The 19,039-nt window shown below is 35.5% G+C and overlaps 1 protein-coding gene across 5 annotated transcripts in view; it reads left to right on the plus strand.

Moving 5' to 3' along the window:
- Positions 1-17,489, plus strand: part of CRBN (cereblon) — a 36,074-nt gene extending 18,585 nt beyond the window's left edge. For 4 of the 5 annotated variants that reach the window (XM_074198687.1, XM_074198688.1, XM_074198689.1 and 1 more), the window contains exons 6-11: positions 213-275; positions 2,980-3,064; positions 3,844-3,959; positions 7,525-7,589; positions 9,943-10,074; positions 14,506-17,467. In XM_074198687.1, the coding sequence (XP_074054788.1) occupies positions 213-275; positions 2,980-3,064; positions 3,844-3,959; positions 7,525-7,589; positions 9,943-10,074; positions 14,506-14,689 (645 nt within the window). In that variant the 3' untranslated portion in view covers positions 14,690-17,467. Of the gene's footprint in view, positions 1-212; positions 276-2,979; positions 3,065-3,843; positions 3,960-7,524; positions 7,590-9,942; positions 10,075-14,505 lie in introns of all 5 variants that reach the window. The other variant, XM_074198691.1, reaches the window with a different exon arrangement.
- Positions 17,490-19,039: the final 1,550 nt, after the last annotated feature.

Genomic DNA, 19,039 nt, shown 5'->3' on the forward strand with positions numbered 1-19,039 from the left:
TTGTTGTAAGGCTCAGATGAGAAAATATTAGTGGATGCTTCTCACATGACCTGCTGCATGGTAGTTGTGTAATGATTGCTTGTTTCCTTCCTTCTTAATCTCCAAAGGCACAAGTAGGAGAGGGAGGGAGAGATTTTTTTTTTGAGAAAATTCTCTCCACTTTTTAATATAGAGGAATATTTTATGATTTAATATATGTTTTCTGTTTTCAGAGGAAGTTTCACTGTGCAAGTCTGACTTCTTGGCCTCCCTGGCTCTATTCCTTATATGATGCTGTAAGTTATTTCTATTAAGCTTTCATTTTCTAAGTCCTATCATTTCATTTTTGGTGGATATTAATATACAATATCTATATTTTGATACATATTTATTGAATGGAGTTTTATTTCCTAAAGTAACGCTTCATTAAATGAAGGGCACTGAGAACTGGAAAGATTGCTTTTTTAGATCCTTCCCTCCACATTTAGAACTAAAGGACAACATTGTGCATGCATGCATTCATATTTATACTTTCAGGCTTGCCCCCACTTTCTTCCCCTTTCCTTTCCTTTCTTTTCTTTTTCTCTCCCTCTTTTCTTACTTACTTCCCTTCTTCTTTCCTCTCCCCATCTCCTATCTCTCTTTCTCCTTATGTTTCTTCTTAACCTGGGGTTCATTGACCCTTTAAGGCAGGGATAGGGAAAATGTGGCCCTTGAGTCTTATGAGACCCTTGAAAGCATTTGGTCTGGTGCTGCCATGGCAACTGCAGACTGGACTCGGAATTCAATAAATCTGGAAGCTTTTTAGGGGTGAATTAATTAAATGATTGACCAAATACAGCAGGCTAAATTTTAAGTTGATAATTTTTTATGACCTATGAATGATGTTATAAATATCCAAAAATTGCCTTTGATAGAAAAAAGGTTCCCTACTTTGACTCTAAGAGATCTGTGGATTTCTGGAAGTTTGTGAACTTAGGTAGGAAAAACAAAATACAGAATAACTTCTTTATTTTTATTAATTTAAATTTCATATTTCCTTCAGTTATGAGTGTTTTATAAAAACATTATCCTGAGAGTGGGTTTGTGGACTAAGAAATACTGTTTCTTGGGCTTGTGGGCATTATCACAGTAGAAATTGTAAAGTAACATTTAATATCAGAAAAAAATCCTCCAAAGTAGTCAATAGGATCCCTCAGATGATGAGGGAATTGCTTTCTAAAACATATTGGCTCATTTAGTTCACTAGAGGACTGCTCACTCTACTCATAGACACCTTAGAGGAGGCCTTGATGGAGAAGATTAGTATCATCCTTGTCAGTTATTTAACTTTTATCCATACTCTTAAGACTTGCCTTGAATTTCCACTTGGGATACCATGTTGAAACTGCATGTTTAGTGACTACAAATGTGGGTGATATGAGGTAGAATGGGACCTAATGTGTGCAGGGGACTCCCTTGCTCTGAACCTTCCACTAGCTTACCCTTGTCTCCAGGAACAAATAAAAAGCTCTGTTCCACATTCAGAGCCTGCCCACCCCAGCCCCCCTTCCTACTCAGTCTTCTTATACCTTGTGCCCAGACACTCTCTTCAGTGCAGTGACATGGCTCTTCTGGCTGTTTCGAGATAAAGCCCAACATATATTCATCTCTGAGGGCTCTCCCTCCTCCACTCAGACTCTGGACCACCATAGCTTCCTTTGAGTCTCAACAAAAAGACACCCTCTGAATTTCAGTGCCTTCCCTCTTGTAATTATTATTTATACTTTATCTTGACAGCCTGTTTGGGTTAGATTTATTTGCATTTGATTGTGAGCTCCTGGAGGGCAAGGCCTGAAGTCACCTCTATTTGAATCCTTAGCATCGTGCCTCTCGAAGATGAGGCACCTGATGAGTGTTGATGAATGCTAATGAGAAGCCCTTATAAAGCTCTCCTGTGACAAGGTATAGAGAGAAATCTGTTAGGACTAAATAAATGCATGCCTCTCTGCTAGAGTTCTGGTAAGCATGTTTATGCCTAGGGTACCCCAGATTTACCAGTGGTATTACTTTAGATCTTGTGTTAGACTCTAGAACCTTCTTTGTCAGTATCTACCCCTCTCCAGTTATTTAGGTAAGTACCTCAGTGAGTGATCCAGAATTTAGGCTAGGTCACAGTTAGCTTCCGACAAGAATATAAGCATTGAGCTTGGAGAAGCAAAGGAATAAAGTAACTTGTGGAAAGATTTTTAATAGAAACTCTCTTAGAAAACTTTATTACAAAAATCATCAATCTTTTTCTAGGAACTGATAAGTGTCAGAAAATAATTACCATCCATGTAACAATACAAAGCTAGGAAGTACCAAAAAATAATGGATTTTTTTTAAAGATTAGAAATGGTTAGAACTGCTAAGGAGATGTTGAATATTTTTATGCTTTTCTTTGTATCCTCTGAGCAGACTAGGCACTGGCACAGACTAGGCACTTAATAAATGTTTGTTGTCTGTTTTTTAAAAAATATGTGTACAGCACAGTAACAATAATATTGAACAATGAATAGCTGAATGATTTGGCTATTCTCAGCAATACCATGATCTAAGACAATTCCATGGAGTCATAATGAAAAATGCTCTCTGCCACCAAAGAAAGAACTTAGGTTGTCTGAATGCAAACCAAAGCATGCTATTTTTTTCCTTCCTTCGTTCTGGCTTCTTCTTGTTCAGATTTTCTTTCATAAAATAACTGATATGGAAATGTTTTATATGATTATACATGTGTAAACCTATATCAGATTGTTTACTGTCTCAGGGTGGGAGAAAGTGATAGAAATTGCAACTCAAAAACTTGAAAAAACCCAAATATTAAAAATTGTCTTTACATATAATTGGGGGAAAATAGAGTATTATTTAAAAAAATAAAATATATACATAGTATTTGTGAAGAACTTTTTACTGTGGCCTTTTCTGATAAACAGATAAAATAGCTAAATTGTTAATATTAATGTTTTATTTTAATCATAGGAAACCTTAATGGAAAGAGTCAAGAAACAACTACATGAATGGGATGAAAATCTAAAAGATGAATCTCTTCCTTCAAATCCAATTGGTATGAAAAGTTACTTTTTAGCTCACAGTATTTTAATCTAATGCAGCAAACATTAAGTGCCTAGCATATTGAAAAAGTATGTGGTATTTATTTAAGGGGAATTCCTTTAACTTCATGGAAACCTAAAGTGTTTTGATTTTTAATTTAATTTTATTCTCTAGAAATAATTTTAACGTAGAAGAAAATCAGAAGGAAGAAGGTGAAATGCAATTTTTTGGATTCATATGTAAAAATATATTTTAGGCATCCTTTTCTCAGAAAATTATGAGTATAATAATTGTTTTTAAATCCATATAAAATTGTTTTGAAAGTTATAAAGGAGAATTTTTCATTTAATATCAATCTTTGCATTTCTAAGTGATTCTAACACCTCCATTCAACTTACTCTACTATTTAATGTTTGTATATGTTTTTAAGTTAGTGTAATTAAAATAATACTCTATTTACCATAGGTATTTGGTCTAATTTGATGATTTTCTAAGCATATGAATTAGAACTCCTATTTGTAAAAGTTTGCCCATGAAAACTTTTTAAATTGCATAAAGGATGGGTGTGGTCAATCCACATGATTCAGACTTCTTTGAACTTTGTAATATTTTTCTGGTATTATCATTGACTGATGTATTGTGTTGATATTTAAGTTTTGACTATCACTGTATTACAAGCTTTTCTTTGGGATCCATCTTCAAAAGATAGGTGATTCTGCATGTCCTTTATACAAGATATGCTTTTTTTATTTATCTGGTTCTTAAAATTGAAAAACTCATCATGTCTTGAAGATTTTTCTTACAGAGTAGCTGCCTGTCTTCCTATTGATGATGCATTACGAATCCAGCTCCTTAAAATTGGCAGTGCTATCCAGAGACTTCGTTGTGAACTAGATATTATGAACAAAGTGAGTACTCGCAAATTCTGATGAAGCTCAGAGTTGGTTGAATCTGATAGATCAGGATTCAAGGTTAGGAACCATGAAATCAGAGTAACTATTTTCATTTGAAATTGAATTAATAAACACACAAGAATTTAGCTAAATTTGAAATTTGTTTTTTAAAAATTAGCTTGTAACATTCACTTGTTGCAGAATTATTTCAAATCACCATTTTCTTACTCTATGTGAGAGGTATTTTTGTCCTAATTTAAATTGTAGCAGTTTTGCAACATTATAAATAGACTGAAAAGGCCATTTGCCAGTCATAATTCACATAAACTTTCAAGTGGCAATTCAGTAACTGAACTATTTGGGTCACAACATGCATTGTTTTGTCAGTGTTCTAGATAGAATTTATTTTAAAACAATACATTTTTACATAGAAGGAAAATGGAATTTGAGATCTCAAAGATTTGGGATTCTGTTTTAACAAAACCCTATAATTATAATTTTCAGAGCAATATTGATGATTAATTGTTCAGCTGAATAACTTTTTCTAGGTATGATGGAGGGTTTTAATGAGATCATTTTAACCTATACATTCCCTAAATAATTTGAATATACCTCATGAAGTTTATTTAATGCAAAATGTAGAAAATACATCCCCTCTCCAGGTATCAGTACCACTCTCAAACCATTCATTTCTTGAATCTTTTGCACACTTGAAGATTACTTTCCTGACTGTCCTGCCTGATTCAGATCCTTGTTGCTGGTCTTCTTGCCATTCTAGTCACACTTCTTTTCTCAAGAAGTTTGGGGCACCAGGGGGCGGCTAGGTGGTGCAGTGGATAGAGCACCAGCTCTGGAGTCAGGAGTACCTGGGTTCAAATCAGACCTCAGACACTTAATAATTACCTAGCTGTGTGGCCTTGGGCAAGCCACTTAACCCTATTTGCCTTGCAAAAGCCTAAAAAAAAAATAAAGTTTGGAGCAGTTATTTTTAACTGGATCTGTGATTTCATTGACTTAGAAAGCTTCTTTCCCAGTGCAAATCAACAGCTAACAATCTTGCTGATAATCTTGGAGAAATACCATATTCACTTTGAAGGTACAAGAATGAGATTGAACCCCAGATCTTTCTGGAATCAATGATGGCTCACTCACTTCCTTGTGCGCCCCCCCCCCCCAGCTTGATGTCCCCTGGAACACCCTGACCTCTCAGGTCATCAGCCTGTTCAACTCTCCTCATCTGCTGGCATCCTCCGCTCTTTCTTCTCTTTCACTAGCATATTCTTAACAGGAGTGTTGTCTTTACTTTGTGGCTGCTCATTCTGTACTTTTTTAATTCTGTTTTTCATCCCTACAACAAAACTGTAATCAGTATTCTTTTTTGAAAAATTCTCCAGCTATCTCCAATTATTAAATTCCCCAATTATTTATATATTTCCCCAAAATTTCTACTACTGTCCTTTTTTGAAAATTTTCCCAGCGTAGCCCTTTACCCTCCCATTGAATTCTTCCTTTTAATAAAGAAATATTTGAATGAAGTCCAACTAACCAAGCAATCATATTTGACAATATCTATGCCCTTTTTGTCCGTGACCCCCTGCTTTTCTATTGAAAGGAGAGTGTTGTTTCCTCCTTTTCCTCTGGGAATGAAAGCTAATCATTGTAATTGATCTGAGTTTGGAAGCATTTTAGTGTTGTTTTCCTTTATTTGTAGTCATTGTTTAGATTTTTCTCTTGGTTTTTAAACTCTTCACTCTGTAGCAGTTTATGGAATTATTCCTATATTTTTGGATGGCATTTGTTTCTTATGGTATAGTAATATTATATTATGATCATATTCTACAATTTTTCAGCCATTCTCAGGTCATTGTACACTCACACTGTTTCTAGTTTTTTTGCTTTGACAAAGAATGCCCCTCTAATAAACTTCATGAGAAAAGAGGTGTGACTTGAATAGTAAGTAGAGTAGCAACAAGGATCCAAATCAAGCAAGACAGACAGGAAAGATTCAGAAGATGAATGGTGTATTTCTCTTTGTCAGTAAGGCCCAGCCAGGGCAGGTGCACAGTCCATCAGCAAGATTTCAGTCTCCAGTATTGACTCTTACTATCTTACCCTCTTCTGCCAATTGGATGAGTGTGGCATAAAATGAATATTGAGCAAAATTCAGTGTTCCTCTAACTTCTAATCCCTGACCTTTTCTTATTCTTTATCTTCCTTGACTTTGACTCTTAGAATGACTACTCCTTTCCTTGACATTTTTTTTTTACTTCATTGCCATTTTTCTCTCTTTTTTTCCCCCCTGCATGTTGCTGTTCATTCCTCCATCTCTTTTGCTAGATCTGTCTTCCTTGCTCTAATCGTGGCTGTTCCCTATACCTTAGGTCATCCTGACTTCTTTTCCTTTGGTGATTTCTTATCACCTTAAAGAGAACACTTCTCTTCATACAAATGACTATTAAATCTGAGAGTTGGAGGCAAAATGTATTTCTGCCCTGCCTCTTGCCTCTCTAGGAATATTGTCAGCCATTGTAAAATGGCCTGTTCTCCCCCCAGTGTTGCCCCTTTCAGACTTCCCTCTTGTTTCTAGCACTAGCCCTGCTGATCACCCGAGTTCCACCCTTGAATTCACTTTCTCCCTCCATTTTCTAATTAGTGGCAAGTTTTCCTCCTGAGGTCTATTGTATGTTAGTTACCAAGACTACTACCCTAGACTGGGTCCCCATCACCGCCTTCCTTGACTCTTCGAATTGCTATCTAAATAATCCCCCTTCAGTTGGTATCACCCTTCACCAATCTGGTTTTCACACAGTAATCTTTGAAAGGTACAGATAGGGCCACATCATTCTGATCACAAATCTGCTCTTACTTTCTGGTGTCACTTTTCTATGGCACAGACTCCTCTCTGATCTGCCTCCAGTGGCCCTTTCCATTCTCAGATCACACTTTTCCACTTTATAGACTCCACAGTTCAACCACATAATAGTTTCCTCAAACTTGACATTTCATCTCACACCGTTGTAGAAATACCCAAATCATTTTCTCTCTCTGCCTTGGTGGCATTCCCCCTCCTCTTATCTTCTTTCAGCTTAGGTACAATCCCCTCACCCCCACCCCCAGACATTTATCATCTCTTCTTTCTCAGATTCCTATGTATCAGATTTCTCCTTATACATGTTGTATTCACCCTTTCAGCTCCATCCCCAACCTCCAGCATTAGAATTTAAATTCTTTTAGGGCAAAGAGGATTTCAGTTGTGTCTTGGTGTCTTCAGATACTGGTTTAACTGAATTTTTATCTGGCAGATTTCTGTATTTAGTTTGATTTTGATCAGCTTGGATCTGGCATTTTCTCATTTACTCTCTGATCTTTCTGTCTTTCTGTCCTCTCTCCGGTTTTTGGTTTTTTAAAATGTCTAAGGAATATATTTGGGAAATATGGCATTCAAAAGTTTAGAAAAATGTGTTATATCCTATGCTATATATTAGCTTTACTGCTGAGATGGTTTAACAGAGTATATAATTATTTTCTTCTGTTTAACTTCTAAGACTGTCATGTGTGTGTGTGTGTGTGTTTTTTTAAGTGTACCTCCCTTTGCTGTAAGCAATGTCAAGAAACAGAAATCACCACCAAAACTGAAATATTCAGGTGAGATTCTTATTCATTTCAATTAAATTAAAAGATTTTTTTGAACACCTGCTAGGAATTTTGGGGATTAAAAAAGAGGGGGATAATAATAGAAAATGTTCAAGGAGAAAAATTATAGACAAATGCAGTTTTATCAAAGATGCTTTTATATTTTAGTTGTTGAATTTTTTCACTGATCATGTAAAATCCTTTACCTATTAATTACTGGAAAATGTGATTGTCAATTCAAAGTTTCTTTTAAATTTATTTTAAACTTTGTGAAAAGAAAAATATACACAATAAGTACTAAGCAGTTATGGATATAAATTAATAAAATTGACTTTATTGGGTAGGAATAATATTTTTCTAAAAAATAGATCACAAATTATTCCATGTAAATCTCTTATGGAATTGTAGGAGTCAATAATTCCTTTGTATTCTTTTTTGATATTTAACCAGAACTCTAATAAAAATGAAAAAATCCTTTGTTCTTTGGGTTCTTTTCTGATCGCAGAACCTAAGATGATTAATCTTCCTCCTCAGGCTTCAGCAAGTGATCTTCTCTTTCAGCCAAGCCTTGCTCTAATTTATGGTCACATAAGAATCTTAGGACTGAAACTACTTGAGAGAATATAATCCGAGCTGGGGGTGGGGGGCACAGCACCTACACCATGGGGCGGTCTTTGGATGGAGTCTTGTGTTTTTCAAGAGAGCTGCCATACGACAATAAAAAGTTTTGTCCTGGAAGCTAACAAACATTTGTACAATCCCTCCTGTGTAATCAGAATCTGCACTAAATCCTTTACAGATAACTAACAACAACATCCCTGGGAGGGAGACTTTTATCATCCTCATTTTACAAACACAGGTGATTTAACTTGCCAAGATCTCACAGCTAAGTTTAGTGAACTCTGCTTTTTCTGACTGCATCCCCCTGCCTCTAAAACTTCTTCTAAAGGCAGCAACTGCCATCAGAAATAGTGAATGGAGTTTGCAAAGAAACACATTTGGATTTCAGATAAGGAAAAATTCCCAATTAAAGCTCTCCAGAAGTGAATTGTACTTCATCAGGCACATTCCCCATCCCTGGGAAAGTAGCTGGATGACCTCTTGTTTGTATGTTTAGACTAAGTTTGCTGTGGGCTGGACTAGAAGCCTCTGATGTCCCTCCAACTCTGACAGTTGTGGTTCTGGAATGCCACCCAAGGCCAGTCAGGCAATTGGGCTGTAGCTGCAGCAATTGTGGGTTTGGTGCAGGCACCCAGGGACAGAAGAGACAAGCTTCTCTTTACATGCTCAATCGGCCTCTTTGCTGTAATTATGTTGTAATAGAAACACCCAGAATTTCCTAAAGAGGGTAAGTATTGTTGCTTCCAGCACACAAAGGAGAAGTGGATATATATCCTTCAAGTGACTTGTCAGCAGTGACACCTTCAGACCCCTCCTAAAGAAGATTAAACTCCCAAGAGTGAAGCCGTTCCTTCATTGTCACACAGCCTACTTTTGGTAGAGCTGAGAATAGAAACGAGATTCATGACTACTCCCCTGGATCTCTCTAACCTAATTCTAGATTTACTCTGGACTCATTTGATTTTGGGTTTGATGTAGGATCTCATGCATTTTTTTTTTACTTGTACCTAACACAATCCACAAAGGAACATTTGAATATGAAGGCATTAGTTTTTAAAAGAAATACACTTAGCAGTAGGTCTGTGTTTCTTGTGAAACTCTTAATTTACATTTTCACACACACATCCATCCACTCTAAAGTTGTGACTTTTGAGTTAATGATTCATAAAATTGCAGAGATGTAGGGAACAAAGTCACCAAGTATTCAAAGGGTTCTTAGAGGTCATCTAGCTAAACCTGCACCGAACATTTGCTGTAGCTTAAAACAACTTGGAGACAAAGCCAGAGTGAAAATATAGGTCTCTTTCCATGATATAAATAACTGCAAGAAATAACTTCTAATAAATTAAAGATCTTTTTTGTATCTGGTATATATGTAGGGGGTGGGGAGGAGATAGCTCCTATGATTTTATATTTTATTTTTTAGTTCTTAGATTTCTTTGCTTTTAAAAGCCAAAGAATTTTTATTGATCATCCTTAAACCTTTTCAGAACAGCCAGATAAAATTAGGCTGACTGGAAAGTATTATGTGTATTTTGAAAGTACTACCTTTGACTCTTAATAGTACTCATAAATCAAGATGGGATTAAAAAACATTGGGGGGGATAAAAATAATCAACGTTATTACCAAAAGCCCATGACCCTTCTATTTCTTACCCATTCTGATTGTTAAAATTAAATAGAAAGACTTTGATTCCGGATTCAAATGTGATTTCTATGACTGGTCTTGATTTTTCTGTTGTAGTTTGTCCTTATGTGGGCCTATGGCAGCCTATGTGAATCCTCATGGATATGTGCATGAGACACTTACGGTGTACAAGGCTTGTAATCTCAATCTGACTGGCCGATCTTCAACAGAACACAGCTGGTTTCCCGGGTAATTTGGTGGTTGTTGAATGTTGTTTTTCCTTGTTTTTTTAAATTTAACTTCTTAGAGCTTAGTGTATTTTGTGCCATATTCAGACTCAGAAGCCAAAAGTCTTGAGCCAGAATTACACAATCACAATTATAAAATGAAACGAATAATTCTGCTTAAATGTTCCCCAACCTGTGAATACTGAGCAGCAGCTGCGTATTATTTTCTTACACCCTTTACATAAGTAAATAGCATAGAATGCAAAGGTAAGAAGAGATTGCTAAATGCTATGACCCTAGAGCAAAATTTAAATGGGAGGCAAAAAACTCTCCAGCCTGTTATTCATGTCCTGAAAGTAAAATACTTTATGACCAGCTAAAACTGATCTCAGAATCGTGGATTTAGATCAGAAAGGTTATTAAAGGACATCTAGTTAAACTCTCATTTTTACAGATGAAGAAAGTGGAAACTGCTTTCCCTCAGGTCACAGGTAGGTTGGAGAGGAGGCTGGAGAGGGAAAGTGTTAGCACTGAGACAGGTGTCTGATTCTAAATGCTGTGTTGTCTCCAACACTGGACCATGGTTTTTTGGCCCATATTCCTCTGCTATGCCAGAGAAGCTAATAAACTAGTAGGCATAAGAGTAGACCCCACTGTCTAGAGAATTGCCACACAAGTTTACTTGACTTTACTTGATTTAATCAAATTGTTGTATTCACCTTTAAGTCATCAAATGTGTTATTAATATGCACTAGTTTAAAATGGATGATTCCTAAATGTAAGCAGCCCAATCGTTTAGACTTTTAAATTTTATATCTAAGGTAAATAGTCTCTCTCATTTTGGCTTATATCCCACAAATATAATGAATGATTTATATTAAAATGTAATCCGTGCATGACTGCCATAATAGACTGCTATGAATCTTCTGAAGTCCTCAAGAACTAAGCAGAACATTTTAAATAAATTTGATAAGCTATAATTTATTTTTCGCTAACAATGCCTGTTTGTCAGGTAAATGAATAAATGATTAGTAAATGAAGAATGAAATGAAGGCACTTGAAGCAATGTAAAGTTTAGGTAAATTTTACGAGATTTAGCCACCCAGCCAGTCCAGTGTTCCCCTTTTATAAAGTGAAGAAATTTAGGTCAACAGATCCTGTCATAGTCCAGACTTGAAGCTGATCTAGTGACTTGTGACTCCACATACAGGGGATCTAGTCTCTCTCAAAGAAAAGAGTAAGAACAATACTATCAATAATAAGAGCATTTATATAGTACTTTATAGTTTGCAAACCCAGTTCATCCTGCTAACAATCCTGGAGAGCAGATCCTTCTACAGATGGGACAGGTAAACAAAGCTAAGTGATCAGCTGGACTTCAGGTTTCCTGTGCATAGTCTCTCCTCTTTTATGAATTTTTATGATTACTCTTTGTTGTTTAAGTTCAGAATAAATAGAAAGGAGTTGGAAGGGAACTCAAAAAAAGAATCCCCTCTCTAACAAGTGGGCAGTCAGCCTTGGCCCACAAACTGCCTGTCATGGGAGCTCATTATATAATGAGCTAGTGAACAGCTAGAATTGTCAAAAATCTTTCTGTATTTAGAGCCAGTATAGACCTCCCTGTAGTTTGTCCCCTTTTCCCCATCTGGAGTCAAGCAAAGTCATGCAAACTTATTCTTCTTCCATGTAATTGTTCATTTACTTAAAGGTAGCCATAATGCCTCCATGATTCCCCCAGTCATCATTTCTATTTAGCTAAATTTTACAGTTCTTTTAGCACAGTCTCATGGCGTGGTTGTGAGTTTTCATCACATAGACATAAGATATTTTCCTAAACCTGCATAATGCAACAGATGTGATCTAAGGCAAGGAATAACAAGACTGTCTCTTTGTTCTGAAGAGTTTTCATTAATGTACCCTAAGAGAGCATGAGCTTTTTTGGTGAATTGAACAGTTCACTAAAATCACTAATTTTGCACAAAGACTTCTTATCTCCCTTTACATCTCTTCTATAGTTTTGCAATTGATTTCTTGAACCCAAGCAGAGGCCTTGATGTGAAGAGCCCCCCCCCCCACCCCAGCCATTCCCTAAGGCAACCTCTTACCTTTAAAGATGAGTGAGTGGAGGCTAGGGTTTGTAGAGGCATAATTTGAACTCAGGTCATCTGACACCCAGTCCCATTTTCTTTCTGTAGTATTATTCTGTCTTCATTGTTCAACTCCACTCTTGACATCTTTGTGGTTCCTATTTTTTTTTTCATCCATTATGGTATTGAGCTGTGCCTTCAAGTCATTAATAAAAAAGTTGAATTTCAGCACAGGGTTAAGGAGGAATTCTTGGAGTACCCATACCAATCACTGCTCCCACTGGCTAGTTAGCTGATGTCATTTCAAGAGTTATATTTAATAAGACCATTTTCAGCTCTCACTTTCTTCATTAAGTCTTTCCTCACTGTGCCAGTTCCAAAAGTAGCTTCCCTCTTAATATGACATTTCGTTTCTGTCTCTCATTGCTGTCAAGTGTCAGGGACTGGGGTAGTGAGGTGGTCTCCTCAAGTAGATTGTTAGTTCTAGTAGAGCAAGACCTGCAGTTGACCTGCAGTTGTTTACTTCTCAGTGACTTCCAGTTGCCCTAGATGTGGTAAGGCTTCAAAAAGTATTTTGTGGAATTTCAAGACTGAGAGACTTTAGAAATCATCTGGGTAAAGCCCCCTATTTTACACACGAAGTGTTATGGGTTCAGAGAAGTGGATAAAATCATTTGCCCCAAATCAGACAGGTAACCATTATCAGAAAATTGAAATGATTTCTTAATTGAGTATTAATTTTCCTTAACTAGGAAAAAAATCATAGAATCCTTGAGTTTAACATTTAAGGATCTCCTTTAAGTTTCTAAAATCATTTACTTTTCTACTTTTATTTCTCATCTAATGCCATTGAGAAAGCTCAGTTTGATAAATAATGCCTAAGTGGGGATTGACATTTTACAATTTGGGACTAACTATCCAGACTATCAAATAATTAATTTTGGGAACAAAATTAGGAATTATTTGTCAGTTCAAATATTTACTGCTCACAATATGGTACAGTGGAATAAAGACACCAAGAGTTACTCCAGCCAAGAATTTATTTAACAATGTGTAGAAATAAATAGGGTCCAAGGCTCTCAGTAACCAAGGATCCTGAACCTTGGTTTCTAGTATTATAAGTTGAAAGGAGTTGGGGAGATTCCCCCCAAAAACCCCTAAAATATAGGGATTAAGTCACTTTATTTCTTTTTAGTGGAGAGGATGAGGATATTTTCTGAAATCAGGCAACAACAGGGTAGGGGGAGGAGTAGTTTTGCGATTTCTCTGAAATCAGATCACAAAAAAGTTAAAATTTAACTTTGCAAAGTGGTAGATAAAGGCAATATGAAATTATTAGTGTTTTTCATTTTACTGTAACATCTATATAAAGTGCACTCTGTGTGGTGGTGGAAACAAAGATGGATAAGAATTCCCTGCTCCTTTGGAATACTTTTGTATAAGAAATATTTTGTTGATTTATTTTCCCAATGAAAAAGCATTATGCTGTTTGTGGCCTTACATCCTTTCATCTTCATTTTAGAACAGGTTCATTCTTGTTTGAATCAATTTAATACTATTATCTTGAATGCCTTTGATGTCCTAGTGTGATGATCATTAATTTTTGAAATGTTTAATTTATAAACAGAAGAAAAAATATACACTTCTGCAGGTGGGAGGATAAAAACAGATCCTGCTGTTCTCAGTGAGCATGAAAATGCAGAATTAACAAAAAACGCAGGTGCAAGACTAGCATGTGGCCTTGGCATGATGCATGGGTTCTTCTTGTGCAGAGTAAACTTAGATTCAAAATAAAAATTCTAGATTCCTCAGGTTTTCCCTGTTTTGGAAGGGAAAAAATTCCCTTATGTTAGCATAGTTTTACTTTTCTTGTGTGAGAGAAAACCCAATGTTTCAGGTTTCACCAATCAAAAACTTTTCCTATAAAGTTTTCCATCCCTGAAATAGATTTACCAGATTAGCATTCAGTCCTACACAAAACAAGAAGTGGTACCTCAGAGCAAAATAACAATTCTGATGGTTCCTTGAAGTGATATTGTTATTAATGGATTCTCTTCCACTAAAATGTCTAGAGTAGAACTGCCATTTCAGTTCCCCCCCCCCACAGGAATTTTGTTGCATTGACTGATTATTATTATAGGAAACATTAGGATTTAGAAATCAAATTCCTGCATATTTTGGATTGTAAAGGTTATGTGCCCTGACAAGATTTTACTTTTCTGAGTATCACACTGAGAATTTGGCTTCAAATTCTAGTTAGCCTATGTATTACTAGTTTTATGTTTATTTTTATTTGAAATAGATTTCTCTTAAAATGTATGAACCTTTTAAAGATGGAGTACATAATGGCTTGCTTTATTTTTTAGGTATGCATGGACTATTGCCCAGTGTAGAGTTTGCTCAAGTCATATTGGGTGGAAATTTACAGCCACCAAGAAAGATATGTCACCTCAGAAATTTTGGGGATTAACTCGATCTGCTCTCCTGCCTAGGATTCCAGAAACTGAAGACACATCCAACCAAGATAGCTCACCATTGCTCTGCTTGTAACATGATTTGCTTTGGGAACAAGAAACAGAACCAGTCAGTCAGTGTTTCTAAGTCAAATCTGCCTTGGAAGTTATTCTCTCTTCAGATGCTTACCTAAGTAAAAAGTGTCATGACACTGAGGTTTGCTGTATGTTTGAGGGATTGCTACTTCCCTAAGAAACAACAGTAGCTGAAGATTTGAATTCGTTGTTGAAGAGGAGGAAAAGAAATTTAGCAAATAGGTTTGATTTCAGGAATATCTATCCTAAATTACTTGGTAAACTTGCCACTGCCCTGTTGAATTTAACATCCATTTTTACCCAACTAAAGTTTAAAATAAATGTTGTTAAAAACAGCATTTGCTTATATCCTTCATGTGTAGCAATACATATTAAAAGTGCATTTCTTTTTTAGGGATGTTTGTCAGAGGTAGCACATGAAGATGTTTTTCAAAGTGGCATTGACATTTCCAAGTTTGTGTATGTGTGTACACACACATTTTTTGAATTTCCATTTTGCTTGATGGTAAAATATCCTGGTGTGAGACTGGTTGCTCCATCCTGGTATATGTGATGGTTGGCCAAAGGCAATCAATGGCACTTGCTGCTAAAGCAAGTAAGATACAGTGTTCCTTTTTTATAGGGAGATTGGATCATATATTTAAAAGGGCTTTTTCCTTTCTGATTTAGCTTTTTTTGCCATGTTGATTTGTAAATCTTTTAAAGCATTGATGTAAAATGTACAGTTTGAACTCCCCAAATAAACTTTCCTCATTTTCCAAAAATATTAGTGAATTTTGAGTCATACTGTTAAATTATATTTGTTTAGTATTTAGTAAACTGTTATTCATTTAAACTTAATTTGCTCAGTACATGAATTATTTTCCATGCAGAAAGTTTAAACATATGGGAACCATCCTTTTGCTCATTTGGCAGCCTTAATAATACATTTCCCATTTTATTATTGGAAATGGACAAGATACATAAAAAGAAAAAAGAATAATGAGGGAAATTTTTTTTTAATGTACTTGAATAGGAGTCTAGTGGTGGCCTGTTAAAATTTCTAGTATTGTTTGGTTCACCCTTTATATGTTCAGAATAAATTAAAAAAAAAATCCTATAAGACAGTTTACTAATAAAGGAATTCTTAAATTAAGTTGTATTCATGATTCTCTTCTACTTGACTATGGTTATATAGTACACATAAAACTAACATTCTATAAAATGTATAAAAAAAATTGGAGAATTATGAAATGTTATGAAAATTTTTCAGTTAATTTCAAGAAACTAATGGCCACTAATTTTTGATGCTTTATATCTTTTACCAAAGTGTTTAAGTTAACCCATTTCCATAAAATAGTATTATTTTCAACTAATTTCCCTTTATAGTGTACTGGCAAAATGATAACAATGCTAATAAGTAAATAGTAAGTTATTTTTTCCAACTAAAAATATTTTCAAAATTTTTTGAAAATCAAATGATGTGTGAAAACATGTATATACTGTAGCCATTTAAAAGAAATTATTTTCCTGACGTTTTTGTCATTCAAATTAGAATGGAGAAATTAAGGTTCTGTTTTCAGTTGTGAACGCAGCCCTCTTGTACTTCCCAGAATATATGAGATTCCCTCAGAGCATCAAACTGACATTGTGTGACATCTTAGCATGAAATACTCTTTGGTATTGTACGCATATGTAATCAAGTGAAACTGGTTCAAAATGCATTTTAATTACGGTTTTATTTGCATTGTGTTGACCTGAGCATCTTTGTTGTAATCAAGTTTATGACATCCTGATAAAATCCTGAAAGGGTGATCAATTTCTTTTTGTGGATCCTAGCTATGGAAGTATCACACGTAGAGAAATCATTAAATATGTATGTATTATTTTATAATAGTATTGCTGTAGACTTAAGGGTTCTGTACAGTATAAATTTTCATGACTTGAAAAACACCTTTGTTTTTTAGGAATCTGAATGTGAATGTTAGGACAACGATTTCAGATAGCAGGGAATGGTCCCACACTGGCCAGCAGGATAAATATTTCTATTGAGTTATCGCAGTCATATTTAATTGTACAATTTAGAAGTTACTTGCCATTAAGTGCTCATTTTAGTAGCACAAAAATACCTCCAGGAATCAAGAAAATTGCCTAATTTAAGTATCTTTCATTAGATTTGTTAAAAGAAAAATGCTGAAAGCTGTTTTGTAGCATGTAGTAATTATTTTTATGTGTTTTAAATTTTATTGTCTGCATTATCTTGTGAGATTTTTTTATGATGCTATTTTGTACATTAATATTTCTGGTTTGGAGTTCAGATATGAATTTTTCAAAAGAGCCTAGAGTGTTTTGCGGTGTTGCTGTTAGGAAGCCCGCTGATTTCACTTTCTCAATCTGCTTTTTCAAATAGATCTCAGAATAATTTGTCTTACTGCTTGCCAATATTTACAAAGAATTAATCTCAAATATTTAAAAAAGAATAATAAAGCCCTAACATTGCGATTGACTCCTTGTGATTTGCAATAGTTATGATATTTAATTGTAAAAAGGAGAGGTTTTGTACATTTCAATCTATTTCAAATCTCATTTTCAGATTTTTAGGTTTTATTGGTAAGGATGCTTTCAATTCCAAAGGATGTTTTAGTGTTGCTGTGGCTCGAAAAATGTTACCAGTCGGTGGTTAAACATCTGGAGATGAAGTTTTCCATACTTAAGCTATGTTACTTGTAAGACCCAATATTCCTCCTATGCATTAAAACAAAACAAAAAATCAATATTTAACTGATTTTTTCATGAAGATTTTTGTCAAAAGAGAAGTCTCTCACTAAAGTTCTATTTTGGAAACCTAGGTGCAAGAGTAGTTAGAGCATTAGGCTGGAATTGGGGAATTCAGGATTTCTCAACTTCCTGCCTTCAAATGTGGCCTTAGACATTTAACTAGCTGTGAGCCCTGGGCAAGTCACTTATACGGGTTTGCCTCAGTTTCCTTATTTGTAAAAGGAGCTGGAGAAGGAACCAGCAAACTACTCTAGTATCGTTGCCAAGAAAATCCCAATTGGGGACACAAAGGTGAACATGTCTGAACAACAAAAACGGCCCATTGTACTGAATCCTCGTTAGTACAGGAGGTAATATTTTGGATTCTTGCCAAGTCTTGACAACTTGGGAGCTGTTTCAGATCCAGGCCTGTCATTGGGTAAATAGGCTAGAGTCAGACCAGCATCGCTAGAAAACTGCTAAGGAGCTAAGAAACTTTTCCACCCTTTTAAAATTGCTAAATCCTAATTGCTCTATGTGTCCGAGTGGGAAGAGTACTGATGCAGGTGAATCAGACACTTGAATTTTAGTTCACAGTAGAAGCTAAACGAAATAGATTTGAGGTATTCGGATGGCTAAAGGGGGTGTTAGCCATTTATTTTTCCTAGTCAATCTCCTAGTTCAACCTTTCTCATGTTCGGACCACAATCATATAAACCTGTTCTCTTGTTGAACTGAATAGCATAGTAGGTTTCACAGTTAGCTGAAGTAACTGAGAAGCTTTGGTCCAATACACAAGTCACAGTTACTAAGAAATCAGTATGTTTTGCACTGCCACGTGTTATTTAGCAAAGGATAGTGGTAAAAGTACCAATTGTCACCTTTTCACATTCTAAATAATGCATTTCCCCTTGAGAGGAAACCAACATCCTGGTCAAGAGATGTGACAGTTGTGTGTAGCACAATCTGCAGTAGTTGCCACCCTTAGAGTTGTGCTTTGCAAGATTAAGGGTTTGGAAAGTAACACAGATAAACTTCCCCTGATTAACATAATACATAGGTCCTTGTGGAGCACCAGGATTTTTAACCCAAATCAAAGTATTTTGTTTGTAAATGAGGGAGCTAAGATTCTACAGGGGTATTTAATGCTTTGTGCAAGTAATAGCTTAAAGAAAGCCGCTTTTAAAAATGAATGCTTCTGTCAAACTTAAAGGGCCGTTTTCAATTCAGTTTTACCTCTGGCTGCCTTCATTTTTGTTTTTAAAGTCCACAAAGATTTTACAGGAACAAGTCATTTTTCCCCACATACAAATATTAATGTTGGTAATTTTAATTTTATCATTGGGGCAGACAGAGATCGAAAATATTTTAAGACACCCCATTTTCTTACAAAGAAAGGCAGTAGGGCATGATGTAATCATCTTCAAACTTCCTGATCACAAAAAAATTGAGCAAAAGAAATGTTTACTTATTTAAATAAGTAAACCTCTCTTTTGTTCAGTGATTTGTTCCTGTAAAATCTGGGGCAGCAGTGTGGGCAAGTTTGGTGTGTATAGAGGCTTGCAGTGGAAACAGAGGAAGCTGTGGCAGTAATGTAGCCATGGGTCTGAATTGT

The sequence above is a fragment of the Macrotis lagotis genome, chromosome 8 (genome assembly GCF_037893015.1).
Source record: "Macrotis lagotis isolate mMagLag1 chromosome 8, bilby.v1.9.chrom.fasta, whole genome shotgun sequence".
Classification (NCBI taxonomy): domain Eukaryota; kingdom Metazoa; phylum Chordata; class Mammalia; order Peramelemorphia; family Peramelidae; genus Macrotis; species Macrotis lagotis.